This window comes from Echinops telfairi, unplaced genomic scaffold (assembly GCF_000313985.2).
Source record: "Echinops telfairi isolate 266 unplaced genomic scaffold, ASM31398v2 ScPeMD7_7424;HRSCAF=8462, whole genome shotgun sequence".
NCBI lineage: Eukaryota > Metazoa > Chordata > Mammalia > Afrosoricida > Tenrecidae > Echinops > Echinops telfairi.
In genome coordinates, this window is record NW_022111324.1 from 16,789,758 (window position 1) to 16,803,231 (window position 13,474).

The 13,474-nt window shown below is 36.8% G+C and overlaps 1 protein-coding gene across 2 annotated transcripts in view; it reads right to left on the reverse strand.

The window, feature by feature from the left end:
- Positions 1-13,474, reverse strand: part of COP1 (COP1 E3 ubiquitin ligase) — a 185,029-nt gene that overhangs the window by 164,322 nt on the left and 7,233 nt on the right. Inside the window, exons 2-4 of one of the 2 annotated variants that reach the window (XM_045298112.1) lie at positions 13,116-13,213; positions 7,573-7,637; positions 6,793-6,912 (exon numbers count right to left, since the gene is read on the reverse strand). In XM_045298112.1, coding sequence (XP_045154047.1) covers positions 6,793-6,912; positions 7,573-7,637; positions 13,116-13,213 — 283 coding nt within the window. Of the gene's footprint in view, positions 1-6,792; positions 6,913-7,560; positions 7,638-13,115; positions 13,214-13,474 lie in introns of both variants that reach the window. The other variant, XM_045298111.1, reaches the window with a different exon arrangement.

The window sequence follows — 13,474 nt, forward strand, 5'->3', positions numbered from 1 at the left end:
TTGAAGGTAAACAAGCAGCCATCTAGCTCAGAAGCAACAAAGCCCACATGGAAGAAGCACACCAGCCTGTGTGATCACAAGGTGTCGAAGGGATCAGGTATCAGGCATCAAAGTACAAAAAATCATATCATTGTGAATGAGGGGGAGTGCAGAGTGGAGACCCAATGCCTATCTGTAGGCAACTAGACATCCACTTACAGAAGGGTCATGGGGAAGAGACAAACCAGTAAGGGTGCAGTATAGCAACGATGAAACATACAACTTTCCACTAGTTCCTAAATGCTTCCTCCCCACCATCATGATCCCAATTCTACCTTATAAATCCGGCTAGACCAGAGATGTACACTGGTACAGACAGGAACTGGAAACACAGGAAATCCAGGGCGGATGATTCCTTCAGGCCCTGTGGTGAGAGTGGCGCTAACGGGAGGGTAGAGGGAGGGTGGGTTGGAAAGGGGGAACCGATTACAGGGATCTACATATAACCTCCTCCCTGGGGGACAGACAACTGAAAAGTGGGTAAAGGGAGACATCGGACAGTGTAAGATAGGACAGAATAATAATTTATATATTATCAAGGTTTCATAGAGGGAGGGGGAAAATGAAGAGCTGATGCCAGGGGCTTAGGTGGAGAGCAAATGTGTTGAGAATGATGAGGGCAATGAATGTACAAATGTGCTTTACACAATTGATGTATGTATGGATTGTGATAAGAGTTGTATGTGCCCCGAATAAAATGATTTAAAAAAAGAAATTGTGTGATTTGGTTTATGTCAAAGTTGTGGTGGCCTGGAACCAAACCCATACTATAACCACGGTATGCCTACCCTAAGAATCCAACACCTAAGACTCATCTGCAATCTAACCTTCTAGAAAGGAATGGCTTCAAGAAAGATGACAAACGGTAAACAACAATTTCTGAATATGAGAAAATGTTATATAGGACAAGGAGAAACAGAAAACGCTTAAAAATGAGATGAGTATAGCTATATTAAAACAACTTCTAGCATATAATTACAACAATCTGAGGGAAAAAGACATTAAAGCGATTATTACTTCAGCCATTTAACCTACTACTAAAAATAGAGAAGTACAAGAAGTTCATTTCCTAAGCATTCTTAGAACAGTCAATGCTTTAAACAACAATGGTCATTTGACCTACTTCTCTCACTTGGGGATAGGGAAAGAGTGAAGGCGACACTGCTTCTTGCTCCACATAAGTTTCTGTTACTTTTGTCCCATCGAGTTCACAGCCAATGTCTCTAAATGGGAGCATGTCTGCCAAATGAAATAGAACGCTTCAAATTCTTATAAAATTCTATTTTCTATGTCTCTACCTTTCTTTGCAATCGTTTTCCCCTTAAAAGTAGAATATAATTACTTCAGAAACAGAACCCAAAGTAACTCACTGCCTAATCAGGGATTAATACAATTAAACATGTTAATTGTGTAAATTAAATTCCCTACTCCAATTCCACTCTAAAATACCCTTCTGAACATTTCGCATATTAGATTTCCAACAGGGAGAAATGCATTTTTCAGGCCAATTAAGTATTGGGTCTAACTGATTTCTACATAAAAGTGGAAAAAAACCTCACTGCCAGAAAGTTCATGATGACTCATACCACCTGGGGGTTTCTGAGACAATGTTTATGGGAGTAGAAAGCCCAGTCTTTCTCCCCAGGAGTGGCTGGTGATTTTGAACTCCCAACCACGTGGATCACAGCCAACGCATAACCACTACAACCCTAGAGCTCCTAACTTCTACATATTTCATTATAAATGAGTCACTTGTGCCTAATGAACTTAATGTTCATAAGTTCATTTTCACAAGTATACTAAACTCAACTCCTTAGCAGTTTCTCAATGAATTACGAATAGACTAGGGCAAAGGAAAGGACAAGCAAAAGCAAAGACATTCCAATATAAATTTAAGTTGATACATAAAAGAAATATGAAAAATAACAACACAGTATCAAAATTCCATACCAGGTACATGACGCTTACAAGAGTAAAATGTTACTCTTCCACAATGGAAGACTGGTTTCTTTCCTACATTCAGAAATCTAGGTTGGTTTCATTTTCCTATTAACATCTTAAGTAACTACATACTAAGGAGAGCATTTTTGCATGCTGCTGATTCTGGAATAAATAAATGTCTTGTTTAATACTAAGGAGAGCATTTTTGCATGCTGCTGATTCTGGAATAAATAAATGTCTTGTTTAATTTGGTTTTTACGTATTTAACCTTAATTTGTTCCTGTGACTAAAAATCTGTATACTGTTGGCCACTTTCCCCACATTACAGAACTGCTGGCTTAGGCACTAGCTTCATCTGCATCCTGGAGACTTTGTTTTCTTATGTTTGCTATTTCCTGTATCCCAGCTTTTGTATTTCATACTTTGTATCCCATGTTTCTGAACAAGACCCAATGACAGATCAGTAAGCACTTGGGTGCTAAAAGGTCAGTGGTCTACAATTCTTTGGGAGGAAAAAGCACACAATCTGCACCTAAAATTACAACATAGGCAACCCTATGGGGCCTTTAGAGTTGCTATGAATAAGAATCAACACAGCCACAATGCTATATTTCTTCTTTCAATTTAATGTTGCGTGTTACCATGAATTTCATAAGGTTAAAAAATTTATTCGTTATATTTGAAATGCTTTCTCTTTGCACTATTAAAAGAGTCTAACTAGTTTATAAGCTTGTACTGGGAATTATTTTCCCTTAACATTTAGCAGGTTTTACAACAGTTCATTAATTTCCAGTGTGGCTGATGAAAATTCAAATGTCATTTTGATTCCTCATCCTTTGCATGTGATCTATGTTTTATCTGGATGCTCAAATAACCATCACAGCATTTCATGATGTTTGTTAGTTTGAGTCTGTTCTCACACATCTCACTGGTACTGGGAACCTGGTAAGACCTTTCAATATTGGAACTTAAGTTCTTCCATTCTCAAAATTTCATTAATTTATTTGGAAATTTCTTCCTTCTTATTTTCCAGATTTCTGGAATTCCTATTATTTACATATTGTACCATTAATTTCTTATATTTTTTCTTTTCCACATCTTTTGACTCTTATGGTCACATAGGAGAGGAGAGGAGATGTTTCTCAACTTTAACTGCCAGCCCTTATAGTGAGTTTTTAACTTTCAAAAAGCCTGCCTTCAAATGGTCTTCTTATATCTTATTGTATTTCCAAGGAATAAATATTTTACCTGCATATATTAATAATTCATTTACTTACTTACATTTTCTTCCTTACATATTGTTGTTTAGCAGCTTAGTGTTTTTTAACCATTCATATTTTCTTTCCTCAGGTATCTAGTGTTGGTAGATTGCTATTGTTTAAGCAGGATATACTTAAAAAGCAGGTTAGATGCCCTAAGTCCATGAGAAATTCTTATTTACTAGAAGCTCTGCTCTAGGTTAATAGTCTGTATCAATTAATTAGAAGCCCCCAATATATCATTATGTGGTGTAATGGTTACGTGTTGGACTGCTAATAGCAAGGTAAGCAGTTAGAAATCACCAGTCTCTCCTCAGGAGAAAGACAGGGCTTTCTACTACCATAAAATGTGACAATCTCAAACTCAAAGGGGGAGTTCGATCCCATCCTACAGTGCTGTCATGAATCAGAATCAGCTCAATGGCAATGAGTTTGGTTTTTTGTGTATATGTGTACTTCATGAATCCCCTGCCCCCACCCTGCACTCCTCCACCCACAACTCTTCCACAACAATTCAATGCCACTGTCCTCTGTGCAAGTCTGAACTGGTTAAAAGCCCTCCCAATCTGTATGTAAATTTATCTATTATCAGTATGGTACAAATCTTCTACTTTAAATGTGCCTGTTTTGCAACAGTCCAGAGATTCTCTCTTTTATCTACCCTGGGAGGGGCAGGGTTAGGGTGGGGAGAGATAGTCTCCAGTTTTCTCACTGGGTGGAAAAGGGTGAATTAATGACTCTGAGATACACAGGAAAGATCACTGCTTCTTAAACTCTCAATCAATTATTCAATTGCCAGTTTTTATATAAGATACATAAAGTACCAAATTCTAGTCTCTTTGCCCTATGTTATTAATAATATAGTTAGCTCACAGTTTTGCTTCCACTGCTAACTTAGTATTCAGCTTTCTCAGATCTATCCTTCTATTATGTTTTGTCCATCTGCTTTATACACTCACAAAAAAATTCGCCATCATTAAGTCAATTCCAACTCATAGTGACACCTTATAAAGCAGGGTAGAACTGCCCCTATGGGTTTCTACAACTATAACTCTTCATGGGAGTAGAAAGCCCCATTTTCTCCAGCAGAGCAGCTGATGGTTTCAAACTGCTGGCCTTGAGGATAGCAGCTCAACATATAACCACTGTGCCACCAGTCTCCTATCCCCTTTAAAGCTTACAAATTTTTTTTTTAGTACTATAGTTTATTTATTTATTTATTTTTTAACATTTTATTGGGGGCTCATACAACTGTTATCCCAATCCATACACACATCAATTGTGTAAAGCGCATTTGTACATGTTTCTCAAAACATTTTCTCTCCATTTAAACCCCCGACATTAGGTCCTCATTTTTCCCCTCCCTCCCTGCTCCCCCCTCCCTCATGAGCCCTTGATAGTTTATAAATGGGTATTTTGTCATATCTTGCCCTGTCCAACGTCTCCCTTCACCCACTTTTCGGTTGTCTGTCCCCCAGGGAGGAGGTCACACACAGTTCCATGTAATCGGTTCCCTCTTTTCTACCCATTCTCCCTTTACCCTCCCTGTTTTGCCACTCACACCACTGGTCCTATAGGGCTCATCTGTCCTGGATTCCCTGTATTTTCAGTTCCTATCTGTACCAGTGTACCTCCTCTGGTCTAGCCAGTCTTGCAAGATAGAATTCGAGTCATGGTAGTGGGAGCGGGGAGGAAACATTTAGGAACTAGAGGAAAGTTGTATTTCTCATCGTTGTTACATCGCACCCTGACTGGCTCATCTCCTCCCCGAGACCCCTCTGCAAGGGGATCTCCAGTGGCCTACTAATGGGCTTTGGATCTCTACTCCACACTCCCCCCATCATTCACAAAGCTTACAAGATTTTAATGTATTGTCTCTTCTCCCACTTTCCTTGACTTTTAAAAGATCTCTTACTTTTATTTTCATAAGCTTTCATGCTGGAACAAGGTAAATGCATCTATTCAACCCATTATCTTTAAAGACAGGGTCGCTATGAGTCAGAATCAACTCAATGGCAGTGAGTTTGACAAGAGTTTTGAGATCTTTATAAAGAAGTCTTTTTATGTGGCGTTATCACTACCTAAAAATATTTACTTGAGTTAGTTCACCACCATCACAACCACACACCATGATGTAAGCTTCATGAGAGCAGAACCCTTTGCATGTCTGTTCACAGCCCTTAACCCCATGCCTGGCACATAATAGATGCTCCAAGGTATTAGCTCTAAGAGTGCACAAATCAATCAACAGATACATAGTAACTCAAAGACCTGTCCTAGGGAGCCCATTGAATAATCTCTGATCTAAGGATCTTACTGGTCAAATACCAAAAACCATGGTTAAAGTCATATGGGTGAAATTCCCCTAGCCCAGGCCCGAAAAAAGGCACCATGAGAGAGCAGGATCATTTTGGTCAACTTTACCTCATATGCATGCTCTCTTCTCCTACCAAAAGATTTCTGACCCACTCAGTGAGATCCAGATCCACACTGGAACGCTCAGACCATTGGCAACATTTTTACATTAAAGTTGTAAAGAAACACTCCTTTCTTCTTTAATCAAGACCATAAATAACAATAAAGTATGCACAACTACATTATCCACTACTTGATAAAATCAGAAGAGAAAATTAGAGCTTTCTCAAAGAGGTGGGCACAACCCTGATCTCATTTACAATCCTAAATCCATGGTTCCATTCATACCAGATTTTGATTATTTGTGTGTGTGTGTATGTGTGTGTGGACGTGCATCTGACAAAAAGATCTACTCTTCTCAATAAAAGCTTTTGTTTGTTTGTTTGTTTGTTTGTTTGTTTGTTTGTTTCACTAGATTAGGGTGGTTATTTGCTAAGGTTAAGTTACTACTTTTAAGAGAATATGTTTGATTCCTGTCAGTTTCCTCTATTGAAAGTAGAGCTTTCCTTCAAATCCTATCATTAAAGTGAAGAAGCAATTGCCATTAGTTTATGTGGGGAAAACTTTTGAGCATACCCAGACCCAAAAAATACCTAATAGTACACATAAAATCTAAAATAACATTAACATATAGTGTTCACAGGCACAGTTCAAAGTGATGACAGTTTGAGGTTAAGTGTAGTTCCTGTCATAAAAGTGAAAATCCCCTTTGGATTTACTTCAGTAAGTGAAAGGAAGTACCATGTTAGGTTTTTCATAAAAGCAAACTTTACAGAATTCCGTATTAAAATAAAACTATACTTTCTCATAATCTTCATTGGTAATCAAGTGATGTTAATGCAAGAGTAGTTCAAAAAGTTCATGGAAAAAATGCTCTTACTATTAATTCCATCTTTCCCAAACTTTAAGAACCTGTGTAAAACCTGGTATTAAGAATAAAGTACATAAAGAGCAACTTATTCTTTCTTTTACTTTAACAAAAGGGAAATCCCTTAGGAGTGCCTCCTTGTAGATGTCCTCAGTAGTCCAAAACAAATGGATGAAGTGACACTCTCCTTTTATGTTAAAACTTTTCTACATCTGTTTAAATGTAACACGCCATATAAAATAATTGCCTTTTCATTTAGCTGCCACTTACTGCTTCCAGTTGTTTCTTCTTCTGCACTAGTAACTCCAGCATGAGGTTGACATTAGCCAAATCAAGGTTATCTTGGTCAGTTCCCAATAAATCCTGAAATATCTGCCATCTGTGGCCATTCTAAAAATGAAAAGAAACAATAACTTCCTAAGACTGTCTAAGACTCTTAATGTCTAACTTTTATTTCCTAAAATGATCATTACATAGATTATCAAACTTATTAATAATGCAACCTCCTTGTTCTCTGACTCCCACTGGTATAGTTTTAAGCACTATTTCTCTCTTAAATAAATTAAGATAGCTGATATGAAAGGCATACAATCAAGGCAAATGTTAACTTAGAATCTCTAAAGTTTCCTTCCTTGAGTAGACTTTATTTCTCTAGTCTTATTTTCAACTTGATACATGGTAACACATAACTTTATGTTAACTTGTCTCTATAAATTGGTTCTGAACCACTTATTCTAAAATCTTTGAATAGTTTTTTCTAAATATCTGCTCATAGTTTCACCTTGTTTTATAATCCTTTAAATGGCACATATTACAAGTCAATTCTGCCCCAATATAACCCTATCAGACTTTTCAAAAGATGATTAATTCTAATAAAGTTTTCAGACAGTGCAGTTTAAAATGCCCTATATTTGAACAAAACAAATCTCCATTAAAATAAATCTGTAATATACTACACTTTGACATCTAATTAATGTTAATTCAATAAACTAAACAAACTAAAATTTATTGAAAATAGTAATAAGAGTTGAAACATACGGTGCTACTCACTGAGTGGTCCAATTTGAACCTCTTTTCCTCAAATCTTTGCTTCTGTTTGAGAATGAGTTCATTCACTAAAAATAGCAATAAAAAACAATTTGTATTTTCATTAAATGTACCGCACTCTATTAAGTTTAGACATATTATATTTAACCTTACAAAGCCCCAAAAGTGAAAGTTGTTATGCTAGCTTTTTATTTCCATTAGAAAGCTAGCTGCTGCTACTACTGATTCTACTATAATTAGTAATAATAGTAGTAGTAGTAATAGTAATAGTACAGAAGACAATTCTTCAGAAGATATAGTTGCCTAATGAAGACACTGTTGCCATTTAGGAAGACATACCCCTTTAATGTGTAAGACTGTCCCATACCTGATGTGGTAAATGACTGATTATAGGAGTCAATTAAGATTTTTATTTGTTCTTCATTTTAATTGTGGATATTCCACAAATACCATGGTGGATAGATACCATTAGTTAAGAAAAATAAAAAATGCACTGCTATGGAGTTGATCCTAATTCACAGTGGCCCTGTGGTATAGGGTTGAATTGCCCCATAAAGGCCCCACGGCTGTACTCTTTCCAGGAGCAGGTTGTCACGTCTTTCTCCTATGGATCTAAATTACCAACCTTCTGGTGACTGCTGGAGGGCTTTAACCACTGTGCCACCAGCATGCCTATTTATGCAAAATCCATCCTGCTCTTTTCCTGAATAACAGCATGATTTCTTAAATAATTGTTAGGCTACCACATACTTTCAGAAGCTAGATCCCTCTCCATTCTCAAGGTTATGAATCTTAACTAATAAATTAAAGCCAATCTATTCATTCACTCCCTTGCAAGAATCTAATTTGGGGTTAAGGTTGCTTACTGTGTTTTGCCTAATGTGCTGTCTCTATGAAAAGAGGGTAACTGTGAAACAAGTTATCTCCCTGCTTCTATAGCAGGATGCTATCAAAACTACTAACAGCCAACTTGTAATCACGGGGACAGCAAGTCAAAGGAATGGGATACATGCTGAAGAATAATAGTAACCACTGTTGTCAAGTCAATTCTGATTCTTAGTGACCTTTTCAAGGAAAGGTGATCCACAGGGTTTTCAAGACTTTAAATCTTTACAGTAGAAAGCTTATCTTTCTCCCATAGATCAGTTAGTAGATTTGAACCACAGAACTTAGAGTTAGCGGCCCAACACTCCTTATGCTAAAGAAAGGAAAAGTAAAAGACTTTTCAGTTTATTCACTTATTATTTTTGATCTACTAAATTAACTAGCCTTGGAAATTCTTCATGTGAATTCATACATTTTCCAAAATACTTCAACCAGTTTTAAAAGGATTTCTATGTTTTATACAGCCAATATATCTATCCTAAATGATATTAAACTGATAAAAGGAAGATAGCATTAGGTAGGAATTTCATTTTAGACATTATTCTCTTGGATATTCTCTCCATTTTGGACAAGAGGAAATTTTAGGACAAAGAGCATAAGATACTTAATTATGAGAGCATATACTCAACCAACAGTAACCCTACAGGGCAGGGTAGAACTCCCTGTATCAGTTTCTGAGACTAAATCTTTACAGGAGCAGAAAGTTTTGTCTTTCTCCCTATGACATACGAACAAGACAAGGTTGGGACAGAAACTCATTTGTCAAATACTCTTCACTATACCACAATCTACAAGTATTTCAAACAAGTCAAACAGATACCAGACTCACACTACATGGCTACACTTGGAAAATTATTAAAACTCAATCCAACACCCTAGGCAATTCAGACTATCAAAAATAAACACATGATAAATTATTATATGATAACCAGTACAATCACCGAAATGGACTTACAAAGAACACAAGGTAGTGATTAATAAGGATCGGATGGTATGGTTTCATAGGGTATTCCAGTTAATTGGCCTACTGCTGTGCTCAGTGCTTCTATCTCCTAGTGAGTGTAGTGCCTGGAAGAATAAAAGCTTAAAGTAGCCATCCTCTATTTAGCTAGAGCAACTGAGGAAGAAAGTCCAAGACAAAGAAGTAAAATATGTGCCTAATTGTCTCCAAGAACAACTGCCTCCATTGCCAGGAGACAAGACAAAGTAGACGGTGCCCAGCTACCAGTACTGAACTTTTTAATCCATGGTTATATGGAAGAATCCTAGTCAAATGAAAGAACGTGGAACATACAATGGTAAATTTTCATGAAAGCCAAACTTTATGGAACCACAGAGGCTGATGACCCCCTCCCAAAACTCCGTAACTCTAAACTAAAAATATCCCCTGAAGTCCTCATCAAACAATAGCTTGTGCTCTTTTAAGAAGTATCCATATAGATAAAAATGACAACAGTACCTTGAGATATTAGACAGGAAACTTAAGAGCAGAGAGTTTGTAATGGAGAGCAAGCCAAAAGAGTGAGAACGTTTCCACAACTTAAAGCATGTAACCAATATCACCAGAACTGTGTATGCAGAAATTGCTAAACCGCTGTGTATTTCATAATGACAAAAAACAAATTAAATATGAAAAATAAGTATGCAAGCTAACAGGAATAAAGAAGCTAGGTACAGAGAATAGATCTGAATAGCAATTCAAAGTCACCCACATAAACTATACTGAAACTCATACAGGGGAGCTGATAGCATTGATGACCGTATAACTCCTCACCAGCGGACTAAACAGCAGAATTGGAGAATTGTATGTGAATACATATACTGGATTGTATAAGATGTCAATAAAATGATGGATTGTTTTTGTTGTTTTTTTAAGTAAAATGGCAAATTCATTTCTGTTAACTGGAAATGTAATTTTAAAAGCAGTATTTTTGCATTAGCAAAAACAATTGCTAATCTCCTGTTAGTAAGACAGATTTAAAGCTTTCAATGACTCAGTCTTTCTTATTCAACAAGAACTTCCAGTATAGTGCCTGACACATAGTAGGCAACAATGTTGGCTGAATGAATAAATAAATTAAACCGTGAAGGCATGTTCTTGCATTTCAGGTCTAACAAGTCACTTTTAGCCAACACTTTCATATTTGTAATCAAGATAAACATATACTTGAAATCATAACTAGTTCTCAAAATTGAGAGCTAAGCCTGAACAATTACACATTTTTTAATTATAATACTATGGAGTCTTAGAATACTCTTATTACTTTGAACAAAACTATGCATGTCTACCGCTAAAATCATCTATTTCAGTAATTTCTCTTTTAGAGGCAGAAATAATATAAGCAAAGATTTTATAGTTACTCTTATTTTTATAAACAGGAGTTTAAATTTTACATGCATGTAATAAGATGATCATGTACTACAGTAATAAAAGCATTCAATTTACAAATCTTAAATACAGTCAGAGCAAAAAAACTAGCGAGACACAGGTAGTAAAACGGGCATCTCAAAAAAGAGAGAGCTACTGGGAGGGAAAAGAGAGGTAGAAAGAGAGCTAACAAGGGAAAGAAAGTTAGAGACACAGAGCACCAACATTTGTGAGCGCTTAAAGAAACAGACCTGCACGCTCTAAGAAACAGAGAACCAGGTAGAGGAATTCAGCACCACAGAGGAATATGGAGAGCTAAAGAGCAAGTCTTGGTATGGCTGGGGAGAGTCTGAGGGTGGGGGTCAGAAAGCAGGGCAGTAGAGGAGTGAAAAGGGGAAGTAGAGGAGTGAAAAGAGGGTGTTTCAAAGGGGAGACCAGGGGGAAGTACATAAGAATGCAATGGAAGTTACAGGAAGAGTTTGGGAGAAGTGAAGCCAGGAAAGAGAGGACCTAAAATGCAACATTGTGTCCTAATGCCACCAGATTGATTCTGACTCACAGCAACCTGAAATGGGGTTTCATAAACTGTAAATTTCTACAGGAGTAGACAGCCTCTTTTTTCTCCTGCAGAAGGGCTGGTGAGTTTGGAGCACTAAATTGTCAGCAGGCCATCTCTTACCAACAACACCACCAAGGGCTCTATCTGAGTTTCCAACTCATTGACATGGAGTAGACAATGACTCAGAGCAACCCTACAGGGCAGAGTAGAACAGTCCCTTTGAGTTTCTGAGGCTGTAATTCTTTAGGGGAGCAACTGGGTAGATTGGACCTGCTGAACTTGCAGTTATCAGCCCAATGCATAAGCCACTAAGTCACCAGCACAGAAAAGGCAAAATTAAAATATCTCTTCTTCATGAAAAAATGTGTACCTTTCATGATCAGGAAAAATCAAACCTTTTTTGAGTATCTGGCCTCCAATTCTTCTAACCAAAATTGAAAAGGACACAATTTGTTAACTAATAGATCATTAATTTGCACATGTGTGTATGCACACACGTTTATCATATCAATTAGTACTTATTTAATACATTAACTTAGGAGGTGAAAGAACTGAGCACATTGCTGTAACAAACCTCTTCAAACAACATCAGTTATACATTAATAAACCTCTTTCTATTTCCACCAACTTACACATGTGAAAATAAAAGATGGCTAATGTACACTTTAAAATAAACTTTAAAATCTAATGCATAAAACTTTCTCCTCTGGCTGTCTAAGTGTTGACAGTTCTAAACAACACGGGAACTATCTAGACCAGGAACTGAATGAACAACTGAACACTTCAGTGGCAACTTAAAAAGTCAGCAATTGTAACTTCACTTGTTCTTTGAATACATGTATTTTACAAATAAATAATGTATGAAATTGCTTTATAATTCAAACAGTATTATACCTTTCATAAGAGAGAGTGAGAGAGAGAGAGAGAGAAGCTGAGCATATTGCTCTTTAGAATGAAGAATCAGGCTTTTTAATCTGCACACCCAATAGCAATCTGCTCCAAGTCTAACCATATCTCAAAACCAATCTTTGGCATATTATTCATTTACAAAACACTAAGACAAAACGCTTACCACAGTATCAAAGGCTTTTCAACATGTGGAATCTTTCATAGGCACAACTGGCCTCTGATTACCTCGTATTCCAACTATTCACACTTAAAAACACCAAACTCACTGTGTCTATTCCAATGCATACAAACCCATAGGAGAGAACAGAACTACTACATAAAGTTTTCAAGGTATAAATCTGTAGGGACTGGATAGCCTCATGTTTGTGCCATAGTGCTGCTGCAGGGTCTGAGTCACCAATGTTACACTTAGCAGTCCAACCCAAGTCTTCTCCCAGCCACCCCCCTTCAATATTCCCCAAACACAGCTTTCCTCTACACATTAACCATGTCCCGTTTCTTCTCACTTCTGCCCCAGAGGCTGCACAACACTGCAGAGAGAAAAGTGTCTGGACCTCAGACCTTCTGCTCCATCCTCCATTCTGTCCAGCCTTCCAGGCGGCAATATCAGAGTCATATTTTTCTTATTTTTTTAATTGCAAAAGATAATGCTGTGATACTGACAACAGTTGGCATGGAATCTATGCAAGAACTGAGGAAGCACCTGATGAGTAGGAAGGAGCTCCTTACCTCAAAACTAGGTTCTCTGAAAAACATCAGTGCTAACACACATTTTGAAGGATAGCATAAAGTATTTGAAAAACAAAAATCATTCCAGACACTCACCCAAGAAATTAGGATACAGATGATCAATATTATCCACAACATAGTTACACTTAGGACATCTATTATTGTCCTCCAAACTTTGATGAATACATTTGTAGCTATTGGGAAAGAAAAAACAAGTAAAATTAAATCAATAATAATCAATAAACTGGTTGCAAAATAATGCATATTGATCTTTATTCCTCATCAAATTTATTCCTATTTTTACTTTTACATCATAAACAAGGCACTTAAGGCATTTGTTAGATTAACAGCCTAGGAAAGTTATTTCAAAATAATTTCTAATGGCGAGCCTATTAAACATTAAAAAAGAAAACTCTCTAGTATTCACTACATTTTAAGTTTATGCAATTCAAATC